This window comes from Equus quagga, chromosome 11 (genome assembly GCF_021613505.1).
Source record: "Equus quagga isolate Etosha38 chromosome 11, UCLA_HA_Equagga_1.0, whole genome shotgun sequence".
NCBI classification, from domain to species: Eukaryota; Metazoa; Chordata; class Mammalia; order Perissodactyla; family Equidae; genus Equus; species Equus quagga.
In genome coordinates, this window is record NC_060277.1 from 59,574,496 (window position 1) to 59,592,387 (window position 17,892).

The following is a 17,892-nucleotide window of genomic DNA, read 5'->3' on the forward strand; positions in this document are numbered from 1 at the left end:
TCTGGGTAGAGAACACATGTGAAAGGCAGAAAGCGGGGAGAGACCACAGTGTTTCAGAGAGCCGGTAGTAACGGTATTGCTGCAGTGCCCAGTGGGAGGGAGAGTCAGAAGGCCAGTAGGGGGATCAGATCTTGAGGTCTCCTGTGCTGTGTGTGAAGGAGTTAAATTTTATCCTGTACATGTAGGAGCACCATTGAAAAATCTAGGCAGGAAGTGACATGGTATGATTTCCATGTTAGGAAGATTACTCTGGGTAGTGAGGGGCTGGAGTAGAGCAGCGATGACACCAGAGATAAAGGCAGGTGAGTGGGGAGTGGCTGGCGCTAGGAAAGAGCAGATTCATTGTTGTGGTTGAGGCTGAAGGTGAATTGCAGTGAGTTGAGGTGTGGACCACCCTTAGAAGCCTAAGGCTGTGAAAGGAAGGAACGCTGTGGGAAGGGAAGTGGAAGATAGAAAGTAGAGATTCAGAATTGGAGTTTTTAAAGAATCTTTTGTGCTCATAAAGGACACTTGAAGAAATTTGTGTGCTGATTAGAAAGATCAATAGAAAGATGTAAAGATACAGAAAGTGTAAATAAAGGGGAAATTGATGGAACAAGCCCCCGAGGAGGCAGAAAAAGAAGGAATTCCAAGTAGAAATAGTTGGTTTAGCTTTGGATAAAAAGAGAAAGAGTTGTGAGGAGGGATCAGGGAAACAAGGATGCAGTCGGGTGATTTTGTAAAGGAGCCACAAACATTGAGTTTGTCCCCCAAAGCCTCAGCGTTTGCTCTGACTTTGCAGGAGCAGTGTCTGTACGCCCGTGGTTTCTCACAGGGCTCAGCAGCCTGGGTAGGGATGGAGGCAGCAGATATTTGGATTACCACGTGGGGTTTTTGCCAGATGGTTGGGCTGGGCGTGGAGGAACTGCACGTGCTCTTTCCCTAGGTCGTGAATTCCACATGGCTGTGATCATGTCTGAATTTTGTCTTCCATTTTGACTAATGTGTTGCCTTGCATGTAGTAGGCATGCAAATACTGAATTTCATTTTACTTCATGTATATTTAATTTTCCTAATAGGACAGTAATGATGACATTGAAGATGTTTCACTGTTTGATGCAGAAGAGGAGACAACAGATAGACCAAAAAAGTCCAGAATCAGGTATGAGAATAAATTTTAAGAGTTGTGTTAGTATCCAGTTCTGTTCTGTTCATAGACTAGTGTTAGCAATGGGATTCCAGGCAGACTGGTTGCGATGTGCTTGTGAATATTATATATTGCTAGTTTGATCTTTAGCCTGAGACAAAGGTGACGTTTCAGATTTTCTTTGGTAATAACTAGCATATGGAATTTTACTCAGCACTGAGTTTTCAAATTTGCAGACAAATCCAGTTTTGTGAACACTGGCGTTTTTAATTCTAGCTACTGTTTACCAAGAATGCACCATTTCTTTAGATAGTTTCTGTAGATTGATTTTGATTTGTTGTGCAAATTTTGGAGTTGCATCTTTTGTGTAAACTAATATGAAAATATCAAGCCAACTATATTTCTATTCCAAATTTAGTTCTCTCTAAAGAAATTCACATAATGAAATCAAATTCTACCTAAACCTTGAAAACATTATACCAAGTGAGAGATGCCAGTCACAAAGACTACATATTATATGGTTTCATTTATGTGAAATGTCCTGAATTAGGCAATTCTGTAGAGACAAAAAGTACATTAAAGGTTGCCTAGGGCTGGAGAGGAGTGGGGTTGGAGGTAAATGGGGAGTGACTGCCGGTGGGTACAGGGTTTCTTTTGGGGGTAAAGAAAAAGTTCTAAAATTGATTGTGGTGATAGTTGCATGATTCTGTGAATATACCAAAAGCCATTGAATTATATACCTTAAATCAGTGAATTGTAAGGTATGTGGATTATAGCTCAGTAAAGCTGTTAAAAAACCAACAACTCTACCTGGTGGTACTTTGTCTTACTGCCTAAAGTGATTTCTGAGGGCCTAGCGATCCTTTTGGCATGATTTTTTTTTTTCTATAAAGATTTTATTTTTTTCCTTTTTCTCCCCAAAGCCCCCCAGTACATAGTTGTATATTCTTTGTTGTGGATCCCTTTAGCTGTGGCATGTGGGACGCTGCCTTAGTGTGGTCTGATGAGCAGTGCCATGTCCGTGCCCAGGATTCGAACCAAAGAAACACTGGGCCGCCTACAGCGGAGCGCACGAACTTAACCACTCGGCCACGGGGCCAGCCCCGCTTTTGGCATGATTTTTGCACGTATGAAAATAGGATTCAATCCTCAGAGTATAGTCTCTGTATTTCTCCAAGCTTGATAAAGTTTCTTGTTACATATTCTGTGATAGTTTATATTCAATGAGGTGTTAAAGTCATGTTTACATAGTGTATTTTCTGTGACAACAGGGCGTAGTCAAATAATGGGACTTAGGAAAAAAGAGAGGTAGGCGGTTTGCTTCTTCCTCAAGTCATCTCTTTTATTTTGACAAAACTGCATGGTTATGTTATGGCTGAAGCATTTTTCATCTACATCTACAGTACCTGTAGTAAAATGTAATTGCATTTCTTTTATTATGTTTTGGTTTTCAGACACCCAGTGGCATCATTTTTCCATTTATTCTTTCGAGTCAGTGCAATTGTAGTCTATCTTCTCTGTGAATTGTTCAGCAGCAGCTTTATTGCCTGTATGGTGACAATTATCTTGTTGTTGTCATGTGACTTTTGGGCAGTCAAGGTAGGTTTGATTGTTTTTATTTTAAAATCACATTTAATATCATGAGATTGACATATAAACAGTAAAAAAAAACAAGACGGCATTTTGGATTGGTGGTGTTACCTCAGGCCTCATCTCTGTTAAAGTGCCAGGTGTATCAGATCACATGTAGGTTACTACACTACTGACTTGTCTATGCCTTATGTCAACCTACATCAGCTTTAAAATTAGACAGAAAAAGAAACAAAATGTGCCTAGCAGCTACAGACCCTGCACACTGCTTCTAATCCATACCACTGATTTTGCTTCAGGTTACCTCCAGCCATGCCATGTGTAATGTCCAGATAAGACCTGAGGATAGTTTGTCCACGAATACTTAAGGAGTGCCCACCATTTGCAGAGGTCCCTATGTGTACTCTAGGGTAGTGTTTCTCAACCAGGGCCAATTTTTGGTTGTCACAGTTGGGGTGGGGGAAGTGTGCCATTGGCATGTAGTGGATAGAGGCCAGGGATACTGCTAAACAATGCACAAGTCAGCCCCACAACAAAGAATGATGCAGCTCAAAATGTCAGTAGTGCTGAGGTTGAGAAACCCTGTTGTAGGGGATAGACAGGAGTGTAAGAAATAGTTTTAAACTCAAAGGCAATGATGAGTAGAGAGATGGATGGATAGATATATAGGTACATAGATGGACATGTGATAAAATAACTACAGTAAAATATTAAATGTAGACTCTAGGTGGTAGGTATATGGGGCTTCATTGTAAAACTTGATTTTTCTGGGTGTTTGGACATTTTCATAGTAAAATGGTGGGGGAAAAATCAAAGGCAAGAAAGAAGCAGAAGCTAATTTTGGAATTTCAGAGACATTTATATTGATTCAAAAATCAGTAAGATGTTACAAGTCTATTCATACCACCAACCCAGCCATTTTTAGACCTTTTGATTCTTACAGATATCAGAAGTGGTTGGCTTGGTGGTGGCCAGTTTCCACAGGCCACAAAGTGCTGAAAATGAAGGTTACAAAAGTCTGTTTTCTTTAGGATTTTCTTTTGTACAGTCATCTTTGGCTTGTATTTCTTTGAATTTCATTTGTTGCTTTGTGTTCTAAATGTTTACCGTATCCTGGTCACAATTTTGTTTTAAGGAATATTTCTTTTTGTTGTTCTTGTAATTTCTGTTTAGCCATATAGAACATGGCATTTAGTCAGTTCTTCCTGGTCATTTCCAAACTCTCAAAATTCAATAGTTAAATCTTTTCAGATTAAGAGTTTTAAAAAATGTGGCCAAAAAGTATATTTTCTGGTAAGCTGGGTTTTTTTTTTTTTTACACCCTGAAACAAGGCCCTAAAAAATGTCACCTTTTTGAGTTAGCCCTGATGGCCTAGTGGTTAAAGTGTGGCGCCCTCTGCTTTGGTGGCCCAGGTTCGGTTCCTGGGTGTGGAACCATGCACTTGTCTGTTAGTAGACATGCTGTGCTGGTGGCTCACATAGAAGAACTAGAAGGACTTATGACTAGAATATACAACTATATACTGGGGCTTTAGGGAGAGAAAAAAGAGAGAGAGGAAGATTGGCAACAGATGTTAGCTCAGGGTGAATCTTTCCCAGCCCCCCCCCCCCCCCCCCAAAATCACCCTTTTTTCTGTGGCAAAATTACTTTTAGATATCCAGACAATTGAGATATGAAACAAAATTGAAAAGTCAAGAATGGGGAAATTATTGAGTGTGGACCCTTTGGGAAAGGGGGTAGGCAGGGTCCTGAACCTAGTTAGGACAGAGATGTGTCATGATTATTATAAATCTCAATTCAGTTGTCAAAAGAAGAGACATAATTATTTAAAAAGATGGATAAAAAGATAAAATTATTTAAAAAATTAAAAAATTTAAATGTTATAGCCTGTGGGACTTTTGGTTTTATTCTTTACTCTGACAAATAGAGTAAGAAAGGTTAAATAATGGTTTTGAAATTTTAAGGTAAAATTTAGTAAAATTTAAAACAAATTGTGTATCTTCTACAACATTGGAGAAGATAGGAGCAACTAAAACATAGTTCATAGAGCAAGAGGAGGTAAACAAAACAAAAGGACACTTTAACTATCACAAGGTGATGGGAGTAGTAGCAAATTAGTTATAACAGTACCTGTAATTTGATTAACCTCTCATTTTAAAGATAAGAATTCTAAAACTGGGTCAAAAATCAGAAGTCCAACCAAAAAGATCTAACTAAAATCATGACATTGGAAAAAGTAAAAGAAGGCAAGGATATCATACCAATTCAAACAAAAAGAAATGTGGCATTGTAATATTATTGTCAGACAGAAGAAAGATGGAACAGAAAGATCATTTTACGAATCACAGTGAAGATCATTCATAGAATGACACTGTGTCAGACTACGTATAGTGAAAAACTATGAGAAACACTGGAAGATGGAACATTAGTGATAGGAGTCTAATAAACCACTGTCTTTGACTGATCAAAGCAACAAAAGTAAATAAGGTCTAAAGGATCTGAATGAAATAACAAGGTCAATTTAATAGCCGTATTTGGAACTTTGTATGTACAAGGATAATCCTTCTTGTTCACTACCTGTGGAACATTTACAAAAATTGATTAAATATCACTATGAAGAAAATCCAAATAAATTACCCAAAGCAGCTACATTTTTGAGTTGAGTCCAGCAAAACTAGAAATTAATTAAAAATGATTGTCAAAGTTGGATTTTTTTTTTTCTTCTTTTTGGTGAGGAAGATTGTCTCTGAGCTAACACCTGTGCCAGTCTTCCTCTATTTTGTATGTGGGACACTGCCACAGCATGGCTTGATGAGTGCTGTGTAGGTCTGTGCCTGGGATCTGAACCCGCAAACCTTGGGTCACGGGAACGGAGTACAGCACACAAACTTAAGCGCTATGCCACTGAGCTGGCCCCAAAATAGGAATTTTTTAAAAAGCCGACTGGCTAAATATCTTGGCTTAGAAAGGAAACAAAAACTGTAAATATAGATTGTGTACATCTTAATGATAATGGTCATCTATATTGAAACTTTCAGAATGTGTTTAAAGATGAATTCAGAGGAAAAACAATAGACCAAAGGCTTTTCTTATTAGACAGAAGTCCAGAAGTTTCCAAAACAAAAACAATAAGAAATTAGGAAATAATAATGATAAAAGCAGAAAGTAAAGAATGGGAAAATGACAGAGTTTGAAAAATATTCTGAGATTTGTTATTTGACAATGCCAATAAAATTGACCTTTGACTGTTTTCAGTCTTCATTGCCAGCTCCTCTCTTTGACTTAGCCTTTAAATGTTAGCGTTTTGACAGAATGCATTTTGGTCTTTAAGGCTCCTCCACTTCTTCTGTACTCCTTTTCTAAGCAGTGTCATCCGTGCCTCTGATTTCAGTTGCTTATCTGTAAGCCGAGTTTACTATATCCCCAGTCCGGGTTGGTCCTCACAGCTCCAGATCTATCCATCTGTCTTCTTGACATTTTTACTTGGCTATCTTGGAGGCACCTCAAATTCAACATGTGTAAAATACTGCTTTTCATCTTTCAGCCCCAAAATGCTGCTCTTCCATCAGTGTTCCCTTTCACAGGGCCTGGAATCACTGTTTTTTTGCTTGAGCAAACCAGAAATATATGAGTTGCTTTTTTCCTTTCTCATATCCAGTTAATCACCAAGTCCCAGAGATTTTACTTTCTTCCTCAGGGCCTGCTGTTCTACCTGGAACATTTTTCTCACTCCCACATTGCCTTAACACAGGGATTCCTAATCTTTTTTGTGCCATGGTCTCGTGAAGCTACGAATAACGTTCTTAAACATATAAAATGCATAAGATTGCAGAGGAGATCACTTTAATTGAAATATAATGAAAACATATTAAAGAGGCAAATTTCGCATTTGCTAATAGGTACTTCTTTATTAATGCACTAAATAGAAAGATCTAGCAGCAGGTCTAATTACTTTGAAAGCAGCAATGAGCATAAATAATATTTTGTGATATCTGTAACCAGTACAGTACAGTATGAAAAATATCTGTGGTTTTTATTGTGACAAAGTCAGAGGTATTGTTAATTCTATTGTGGTGTATTGTCTACACTCATAATTTAAAGAAACTAAATTTTAACCAAAAGTTAGTGACGATAAAGATATAATTTTCTTCCTATTCAAGTTCACGGAACCCCCGAATATATTAGTGGATACAGCTAATTAAAACTCCCCCGTGTTTTCAATTCCTATTTATCCTTTCAATTTTTATTCCAAATGTTGATTCCTCAGGAAGACGTTTTCTGACTCCTAGACTAGGTCGTATTCCTTGTTCGACTAGTGACATCCCATACTTCTCCCTCACGGCATTTATCATGGTTGGTAATGGTGCACATGTGCATTGGTTGACCATCTCTCTTCCCACAACACTTGAAGCTCCATGAGGACAGAGATGATATCTGTTAGTCACTTTTTTATTACCAACACATAGTAGGTGCTCAATGAATATTTGTTGAGTAAATAAACATTAGGAAAACTATCAAAGTAATTTGTTACATTAGAGGAAAAGAGCTTGTTTCATTTGAGATACTGAAGGAAGGCCAGTGCCTACAACCATTGTCAGTTGTAACAGCTGTAACAGAGTACTATAAACAATAGGAATTTTTTATTTCCCAAGTTCTGGAGGCTAGAAGTCCAGGATCAGGGTGGATTCTGGTGAGGGCCCTCTTCTGGGTTCCAGACTGCCAGTCTCTCTTGTATCCTCACACACTGGAGAGCAGAGAGGTTGAAAACTCTCTCTTGACTCTTATAAGGACACTAATTCCGATCAGGAGGGCTCCACCCTCATGACCTCTTCTAATCGTAATCACCTACCAAAGGCCCCACCTCCTAATACCATCACGTGGTCAGGAGGTAGAGTTTCAACATATGAATTTTGGGGGGACACAGGTGTTAAGTCCATTACAACCATTTTTAGAGATAGACAGTTAAAAAATATATGTAGCTCTAGTCAGGATATGTAGGAAAAAGTAGGTCCCAGTAGCTAAAGAGTAAGGAGTTTAGGATCACATTAGGGAATTAGAGAAAGGACAAGAGTTCATGAGGGAAAAGAGAGCGCAATGTTATGGGTATGCTTACCCTGTCACCTTCACCCCTGCTGTCTTGCCATTGCCGTTTTATTTAATCTCTTGTCCAGGCCTGGTATGTAGTCATCTTTAACTGGATACTGTGGTGGTAAAGCTGATGACTTTTTGTTGGTGAAATGTTACACTAAGATATGACCTTATGACAGATCTTTAAATAATGCTTTTAAAATGTGTGTGTCTGTATTAATCTTTACCAGAACGTCACAGGTAGGCTAATGGTTGGCCTGCGTTGGTGGAATCATATTGATGAAGATGGAAAAAGCCATTGGGTGTTTGAGTCCAGGAAGGTAAATGGCCCTTTTTTTTAAGCGTCATTCAATGGATTATGTGTAGATTAATTTGAATATTTAAGGATGAAGTATTCAGGATTAAGAGTACTGTCCCAAATCACTTGGTATGTCAGCACTAAATCAGATGGCCTTCTAAAACTTCCTACATTTTTCTGTCTAGTTCAGACCGGAAACAAGGTGTGTAGAGGAGAGAATCCAATGAGAGGGCTTTGGCTCAGAGTTTATACAGTGTGCCAGGCTTCCTGTCCGGGGCCGCCTTGCCTGGTACAACCGTCTCCAATAGCTTGTTCTGTCCTTGCTCCCATGGTCCTCTTCCATTTGTGGGCAGGAAAAAGAGAAGGATTGCAACTGGACAGAAAATCTGCATTGATCAGAGTAGTCTGTTCTTTAAGCTGTGCCTTCAGGAGCCCTGGTCTGTTTTGAGTTAGCCTGCTTATCTATAGTGAACATTCATTTTCCCTGTGGACATCAGTTTGGGAACCAGAGGACAAAATTCTTGGAGACAGTACCAATTAAATTGCTTGCCTTCTGCTTGGAAGGGTCTTGGCAAGTCCTTTTCAGAAAGCAGCATTGTGCTCAGTGAGCCCATATTCCTTCATGTTATAAAATCTACCTTGAAAACAACTCACCACCCTTTTGAATTCCTGGGTATTGCTAAGATGTGGTCATTGTCCAGAATCCCTTGATTCTATTTCATTCTCTGGACCCTGACTTGACCTTTTAGTTTCCAGGATGTCTATAGCTTTAATTTTCTTGATCCTCCCCTAAAAGATATCATTCAAAGCTTCCTTATGAATAAGCAATATAAGTGCTTATAGAATAGAATAGAAGCCTATCAGAGACCGCCCTTACTGTCTTGGGTCATGACAAACTGTCCATTCTGCCCTGAAAATGCAAAATTATGGATTTAAAACAAAGTATATTAAAACCACTTCCTAAAATTACAGTAGTAGTAGATCTGTTCTTTTGGTGGGTGGGGGAGTTTCTCACTTAGGACTTGGGTTGTCTGTTTTAATTTATTTGAATTTGAGGGTAAGATGTTTTTCATTAAAAATGATAAACTTTTTACTGATAAATATCACAAAACATTGGTTATTAAATTCATGTTTTTTTGTAGGCATCCTCTCAAGAGAGTAAAACTGTTTCTGAGGCTGAATCAAGGATCTTTTGGTTAGGACTTATTGCCTGTCCAGTGCTCTGGGTGATATTTGCTTTTAGTGCTCTCTTCTCCTTCAGAATGAAGTGGTTGGTGAGTATCAGTGTAGAATACTAATAATCCATTAGGACGCCTGATGGGTAATCATAATAAACAACCGTCTGTGTTAACGTTATCTTGCATAGGCAGCTTCATCATATATTTCCCATGTTTTGATCCCCAACTCTACTTGTCTCTAAGTACTGGAGAGCAGAGTTTTGTTAAAGACCTCATTTCACCACTTCTCCAAGTGCCTAGCAGAATTTTGATTTAGCCCACCTTGTACAGAGATTACCATATTTATTATATTATTATTTTGTTGAATGAGGATATTCATTATCCAAACAAACCTGTATAGCTTAGTTTGGATCTAACAGAATGGTCTTTTCTGAAAATGTTGGTTGATAACCTATTCAGGTTATCTTTCTTACAGTAAATCTTGCCAAAACTTAGTGACTTAATGTCAACAGTCGTTTTATGATCTCTCTCAGTTTCTCTGGTTCAGGAACTTGGAAGGGGCTTGTCTGGGAGGTTCTGACTTGGGATCTGAGGTAGTTGCAGTCAGACAGTGGCTGGAGTGGCTGGGGCTGGGAAGACATCTCCTCTTCATGAGGTCCCCTGGCCTCCCACGTGGTCTCTCCACGGGCTGAGCGTGGGCTTCTTTGCTGCCTCGTGGCCCTGGCAATTAGACTGTTTACTTGGAGGGTCGCAGCTCCAATTGAGAGTGTTTCAGCTTACAAGCTGAGTTGCTTTTTATAACTGGATTAGTTTGCTGGGGCTGCCATAACAAAGCATCACAGACTGGATGACTTAAACTACAGAAATTTATTTTCGTACAATTCTGGAGCCTTGAAGTCTCAGATTAAGGTGCCGGCAGGGTCGATTTCTCCTGAGGGCTCTCTCCTTGGCTTGTAGATGGCTGCCTTCTCTCCCTGTGTCTTTACGTGGTCTTACCTCTGTACGTGACTGTGTCCTAATCTCCTCTACTTATAAGGACCCCAGTCATATTGCATTAGGGCCCACCCCAATGAACTCATTGTACCTATTACCTCTTTAAAGACCCTGTCTCTAAATCCAGTCACATTCTGGGATACTTGGGTTAGGACTTCAGCTTATGGATTTTGAAGGGGACACACTTCAGCCCATAGCAACAACAGCCTCAGAAGTCACAACATCACTTTTGCCACATTTTTCAAGGGAATGGGAATTAGGCTCTATAGCTTGATGGGGGAGTAAGAAGCTTCTCGAAGAGCGTGTGGAACAGGTGATATTGTTGCCACCATCTTTGGAAAATATAATCTGTCACTTGATCCGAACTGTGAGTCTTGTTCTTTTAATAGTTGAGTTTCTCACTTAATATTTATAAATATCAGATATATTTTGGCCTTAATTATGTTTTTTCCCCTATTTTTTGTATTTCCTTGTCTCTATTTTGCTGTATGTGTTCTCTTTTTCTTTGTATGTGCACATACATAAAGACTTTCGCTTTTGGGATTTGGATGGTTTATTGTCTAGTTTTTCTAGTAGTTACCTTTATTACATTTATATCATACCCTCTTTAGTGAATTAGGAAATGGATTTGATATCTGTTGGTTTCCTGCTATGAAAGATGGTAAATGCTCATGCTCTCTCCCACCTTTCCTCCCTGCTTCCACCTCTGGATTTTTGTTGGTTATAGTCTTATTTTAGTTATTTTAAATAACACTTAAATCTGTTTATTGACTTAGAGACTTGTTTAGAAAGGGAATGAAATAAACGCTCTTATATTCCCTCCTTTGTTTTTTCCCTTTCTAACACCTGAGTTTTGTTTGTTCCAGTATTTGTTGTTTATAGCAGTTGCCTTTTGAAATGGTATTTCTTACTGGTTGTTCAGTCTTTCATCTATTGTTAAGTGTATTGATCTGTCCTTTTATTCGAGCTTCTCCTTTTGCCTCCCGGTTAGCTACGTTTTATTGTTGGGTGATTTTTTTTCCAAAAACTTGTAGGTGTTATTTTCCTTTGGCTCTGCCATGTTTAAGAATGCGAGTCTATTGACTTTCTTCTTTTTTTAATTGAAGTATAATTGACATACAATTTAATATTAGTTTCAGGTGTACAACATAATGATTCGGCATTTGTATACATTGCAAAATGATCACCACAATAAGTCTGGTTACCATCTGTCACCATATAAAGTTACAGAGTTTTTTTTATCTTGTGACAAACACTTTTAGGATTTACTTTCTTAGGAACTTTCAAATTTCCAATACAGCGTTATTGACTATAGTCACTGTGCTGTACATTATATCCTTGTGACTTACTTATTTTATAACTAGAAGTTTGTATCTCTTGATCCTCTTCACCCATTTCCCCAACTCCCAACCCTCTTCCCCTCTAGCAACCACCAGTCTGTTCTCTGTATCTGTGAGTTTTTTGTTTTGGATTTTTGGTTACACATATAAGTGAAATCATACTGTATTTGTCTTTCTCTGTCTGACTTATTTCACTTAGCATAGTACCCTCACCGTCCATCCATCCCTCCGTGTTGTTGCAAATGGCAGGATTTCATTCTTTTTTATTGCTGAGAAATATTCCATTGTGTATGTGTGAATGTATGTGTATACACATACACACCACATCTTCATGCATTCATCCAGTGATAGACACTTAGGTTGTTTTCCTATCTTGGCCGTAGTAAATAATGCTGCAATGAATATAGGGGTGCATATATCTTTTGAAATTAGTGTTTTCGTTTTCTTTGGATGATATGGTAGTTCTATTTTTAATTTTTTGAGAAACCTCCATACCATAGTGGCTGCACCAGTTTACATCCCCACCAACATGCCTGAATGTTCCCTTTTCTCCACATCCTTAACACTTATTTCTTGTCCTTTTGATAAAAGCCGTTCTGACAGATGTGAGGTGATACCACATTGTGGTTTTGATTTGCATTTCCCTGATGATTAGTGATGTTGAGCATCTTTTCCTGTGCCTGTTGTCTTCTTTGGAAAAATGTCTGTTTTGATCCTCTACCCATTTTTTAATCGGATTGTTTTTCTGCTATTGAGTTTTATGAGTTCTTTATATATTTTGGATATTACCCCCTTATCGGATACATGATTTGCAAGTGTCTTCTCCCATTCAGTAGGTTGCCTTTTCATTTTGCTAATGGTTTCCATTTCTGTGCAGAAGCTTTTTGGTTTGATTTAGTCTCGGTTGTTTATTTTTGCTTTTGTTGCCATTGCCTTTGGAGTCAGATCCAAAAAAAAAACTCACCAAGTGTGATGTCAAGGACCTTACTGCCTATGCTTTCTTCTAGGAGTTTCATGGGTTCCAGTCTTAGATTCAAGTCTTTAATCCATTTTGAGTTAATTGTTGTGCATGGTGTAAGAAAGGAGTCCAATTTCATGGTTTTGCCTGTGGCTCTCCAGTTTTCCCAGCACCGCTTATCGAAGGACTGTCCTTTCACGGTTGTATATTCTTTCCTCCTTTGTCATAAATTAATTGGCCATATATGTATGGGTTTATTTCTGGACTTTTTATTCTGGTCCATTGATCTGTGTGTCTATTTTTATGCCAATACCATACTATAATTTTTTTTTTTTTTTTTTTATTAATGTTATGATAGATTACAACCTTGTGAGATTTCAGTTGTACATTTTTGTTAGTCATGTTGTGGGTACACCACTTCCCCGTCCGTACCCTCCCCCCACCCCCCCTTTTCCCTGGTAACCACCGATCAGATCTCCTTCTCAATATACTAATTTCCACCTATGAGTGGAGTCATATAGAGTTCGTCTTTCTCTGACTGACTTATTTCGCTTAACATAATGCCCTCGAGGTCCATCCACGTTGTTGTGAATGGGCCAATTTCGTCTTTTTTCTTGGCTGAGTAGTATTCCATTGTGTATATATACCACATCTTCTTTATCCAATCATCAGTTTCTGGGCATGTAGGCTGGTTCCACGTCTTGGCTATTGTAAATAATGCTGCGATGAACATAGGGGTGCAACGGACTCTTGAGATATCTGATATCAGGTTCTTAGGATAGATACCCAGTAATGGGATGGCTGGGTCATAGGGTATTTCTATTTTTAACTTTTTGAGAAATCTCCATACTGTTTTCCATAGTGGCTGTACCAGTTTGCATTCCCACCAACAGTGTATGAGGGTTCCTCTTTCTCCACAACCTCTCCAACATTTGTCGTTCTTGGTTTTGGATGTTTTTGCCAATCTAACGGGGGTAAGGTGATATCTTAGTGTAGTTTTGATTTGCATTTCCCTGATGATTAGCGATGATGAACATCTTTTCATGTGTCTATTGGCCATATTCATATCTTCTTTTGAGAAATGTCTGTTCATGTCCTCTGCCCATTTTTTGATCGGGTTGTTTGTTTTTTTGTTGTTAAGCAGTGTGAGTTCTTTGTATATTATGGAGATTAACCCTTTGTCGGATAAGTGGCTTGTAAATATTTTTTCCCAATTAGTGAGCTGTTTTTTTGTTTCAATTCTGTTTTCCCTTGCCTTGAAGAAGCTCTTTAGTCTGATGAAGTCCCATTTGTTTATTCTTTCTATTGTTTCCCTCAACTGAGGAGTTACAGTGTCCGAAAAGATTCTTTTGAAACTGATGTCAAAGAGTGTACTGCCTATATTCTCTTCCAAAAGACTTATTGTCTCAGGCCTAATCTTTAGGTCTTTGATCCATTTTGAGTTTATTTTGGTGTGTGGTGAAAAAGAATGGTCAATTTTCAATCTTTTGCATGTGGCTGACCAGTTTTCCCAGCACCATTTGTTGAAGAGACTTTCTTTTCTCCATTGTAGGCCCTCTGCTCCTTTGTCGAAGATTAGCTGTCCATAGATGTGTGGTTTTATCTCTGGGCTTTCAATTCTGTTCCATTGATCTGTGGACCTGTTTTTGTACCAGTACCATGCTGTTTTGATCACTGTAGCTTTGTAGTATGTTTTGAAATCTGGGATTGTGATTCCGCCGGCTTTGTTTTTCTTGCTCAGGATTGCTTTAGCAATTCGCGGTCTTTTGTTGCCCCATATGAATTTTAGGATTGTTTGTTCAATTTCTGTGAAGAATGTTCTTGGGATTCTGATTGGGATAGCATTGAATCTGTATTTTGCTTTAGGTAGTATGGACATTTTAACTATGTTTATTCTTCCAATCCATGTGCAAGGAATGTCTTTCCATCTCTTTATGTCATCGTCAATTTCTTTCAAGAAAGTCTTGTAGTTTTCATTGTATAGATCCTTCACTTCCTTGGTTAAGTTTATCCCAAGGTATTTTATTCTTTTCGTTTCGATTGTGAATGGGATAGAGTTCTTGAGTTCTTTTTCTGTTAGTTTATTGTTAGTGTATAGAAATGCTACTGATTTATGCACGTTAATTTTATACCCTGCTACTTTGCTGTAGTTGTTGATTATTTCTAATAGTTTTTCTGTGGATTCTTTGGGGTTTTCTATATATAAGATCATGTCGTCTGCAAACAACGAGAGTTTTACTTCTTCATTACCTATTTGGATTCCTTTTATTTCTTTTTCCTGCCGAATTGCTCTGGCCAGCACCTCCAGTACTATGTTGAATAGGAGTGGTGAAAGTGGGCACCCTTGTCTTGTTCCTGTCCTCAGAGGGATGGCTTTCAGCTTTTGTCCATTGAGTATGATGTTGGCTGTGGGTCTATCATATATGGCCTTTATTATGTTGAGGTACTTTCCTTCTATACCCATTTTACTGAGGGTTTTTATCATAAATGGGTGTTGGATCTTGTCAAATGCTTTCTCTGCATCTATTGAGATGATCATGTGGTTTTTGTTTTTCATTTTGTTGATGTAGTGTATCACGTTGATTGACTTGCGGATGTTGAACCATCCCTGTGTCCCTGGTATAAATCCCACTTGATCATGGTGTATAATCTTTTTGATGTATTGCTGTAATCGGTTTGCCAAAATTTTGTTGAGGATTTTTGCATCTATGTTCATCAGTGATATCGGCCTGTAGTTCTCCTTCTTTGTGTTGTCCTTGTCAGGTTTGGGGATCAGAGTGATGTTGGCTTCATAGAATGTGTTAGGGAGTTCTCCATCTTTCTCAATTTTCTGGAACAGTTTGAGGAGAATAGGTATTAAGTCTTCTTTGAATGTTTGGTAGAATTCTCCAGAGAAGCCGTCTGGTCCTGGACTCTTGTTTTTGGGGAGGTTTTTGATTACCGTTTCTATTTCCTTACTTGTGATTGGTCTATTCAGATTCTCCATTTCTTCCTGATTCAGTTTGGGGAGATTGTAGGAGTCTAGGAATTTGTCCATTTCTTCCAGGTTGTTCAATTTGTTGGCATATAGTTTTTCATAGTATTCTCTTATGATCTCTTGTATTTCATTGGTATCTGTTGTGATTTCTCCTCTGTCATTCCTGATTTTATTAATTTGCGATTTCTCTCTTCTTTTCTTGGTGAGTCTGGCTAGGGGTTTGTCAATTTTGTTAATTCTTTCGAAGAACCAACTCTTTGTTTCATTGATCCTTTCTATTGTCTTTTTTGTTTCAATATCGTTTATTTCTGCTCTTATTTTTATTATTTCCCTCCTTCTACTGACTCTGGGCTTTGTTTGTTCTTCTTTTTCTAGTTCTGTTAGGTGTCGTTTGAGGTTGCTTACGTGAGCTTTTTCTTGTTTAGTGAGGTGAGCCTGTATTGCAATGAATTTCCCTCTTAGGACTGCTTTTGCTGCATCCCAAATGATTTGGTATGTCGTGTTCTCATTTTCATTTGTCTCCAGATAATATTTGATTTCTTCTTTAATTTCTTCAATGATCTATTGTTTGTTGAGAAGCGTGTTGTTTAGTCTCCACATTTTTGCACCTTTCTCTGCTTTTTTCTTGTAGTTGATTTCTAGTTTAATAGCGTTATGATCAGAAAAGATGCTTGATATTATTTCAACTTTCTTGTATTTATTGATGTTTGCTTTGGTTCCCAAAATATGGTCAATCCTTGAGAATGTTCCATGTGCACTTGAGAAGAATGTGTAACCTGCTGTTTTTGGATGAAGTGTTCTATATATATCTATTAAGTCCATCTGGTCTAATTTTTCATTTAATTCTATTATTTCCTTGTTGATTTTCTGTCTGGATGTTCTGTCCATTGGTGTTAATGGTGTGTTGAGGTCCCCTACTATTATTGTATTGTTGTTGATGTCTTCTTTTAGTTCTATTAAGAGTTGCTTTACAAATTTTGGTGCTCCTGTGTTGGGTGCGTATATATTTATAAGTGTTATGTCTTCTTGGTGGAGAGTCCCTTTTATCATTATATACTGTCCCTCTTTATCTTTCTTTATCTGTTTTGCTTTGAAGTCTACCTTGTCTGATATTAGTATAGCGACACCTGCTTTCTTTTGTTCATTATTAGCTTGGAGTATTGTTCTCCATCCCTTCACTCTGAGTCTGTGTTTGTCTTTGGGGCTGAGGTGTGTTTCCTGGAGGCAGCATATTGTTGGATCTTGTTCTTTGATCCATCCTGCCACTCTGTGTCTTTTGATTGGGGAGTTCAATCCATTTACATTTAGAGTGATTATTGAGACGTGGGGGCCTACCACTCCCATTTTGTGTCTTGTTTTCCGGTTTTCTTCAGTTTCCTTTGTTTCTCGTCCCATGGTTTAATCTGTTCTGATGTAGAGCTGCTACTCTCTGTTGTTGTCCTTCTACTTATCTCCTCTGCTCTTGGTTTTGTAGCCCCTTTCCTTTTTTGGATTTTTCAGGAATGAGGGTTTTCCTGAGGATTTCCTGAAGAGGAGGTTTTGTGGCAATGAACTCCCTTAATTTTTGTTTATCTGGGAAAGTTTTTATTTCTCCATCGTATTTGAAGGATATTTTCGCTGGGTAGAGAATTCTCGGCTGTAGATTTTTGTCCTTCAGATTTTTGAATATATCATTCCACTCTCTTCTAGCCTGTAAAGTTTCTGCTGAGAAATCTGCTGATAGCCTGATGGGGGTTCCTTTGTAGGTTAGTTTCTTTTGCCTGGCTGTCCTTAATATTTTCTCCTTGTCGTTGACTTTTGCTAGCTTCACTACTATATGCCGTGGAGTTGGTCTTCTTGCATTGATAAAGTTTGGAGATCTATTGGCTTCTGTCACCTGAAGATCCATCTCCCTCACCAGATTTGGGAAGTTCTCAGCCATTATTTCTTTGAATAGGTTTTCTGCCCCTTTCTCCTTCTCTTCTCCCTCTGGTATACCTATAATCCTTACGTTGCATCTCCTAATTGTGTCTGATAATTCTCGGAGAGTTTCTTCATTTCTTTTAAGTCTTGCTTCTCTCTCCTCCTCTGCCTGCAACAATTCTATATTGCCATCTTCCAAATTGCTAATTCTTTCCTCCATATTATCGGCCCTACTGTTCAGAGCATCTAGATTTTTCTTAATCTCCTCTATTGTGTTCTTCATTTCCAATATTTCTGTTTGGTTCTTCTTTATCGTATCAAACTCTTTTGTGACATAGCTCCTGAACTCGTTGAGTTGTCGGTCAGAATTCTCTCTTAACTCATTGAGAATCTTAATGATGGCTGTTTTGAAGTCATCATCATTTAGGTTATATATCTCAT

General features: G+C 38.3%; 1 protein-coding gene across 2 annotated transcripts in view; it reads left to right on the forward strand.

Moving 5' to 3' along the window:
- TVP23C (trans-golgi network vesicle protein 23 homolog C) overlaps positions 1-17,892 on the forward strand; it is a 32,083-nt gene that overhangs the window by 3,662 nt on the left and 10,529 nt on the right. For both annotated transcript variants that reach the window (XM_046676891.1, XM_046676890.1), the window contains exons 2-5: positions 1,059-1,141; positions 2,581-2,725; positions 8,036-8,125; positions 9,246-9,377. In XM_046676891.1, the coding sequence (XP_046532847.1) occupies positions 1,059-1,141; positions 2,581-2,725; positions 8,036-8,125; positions 9,246-9,377 (450 nt within the window). The remainder of the gene's footprint in view (positions 1-1,058; positions 1,142-2,580; positions 2,726-8,035; positions 8,126-9,245; positions 9,378-17,892) is intronic.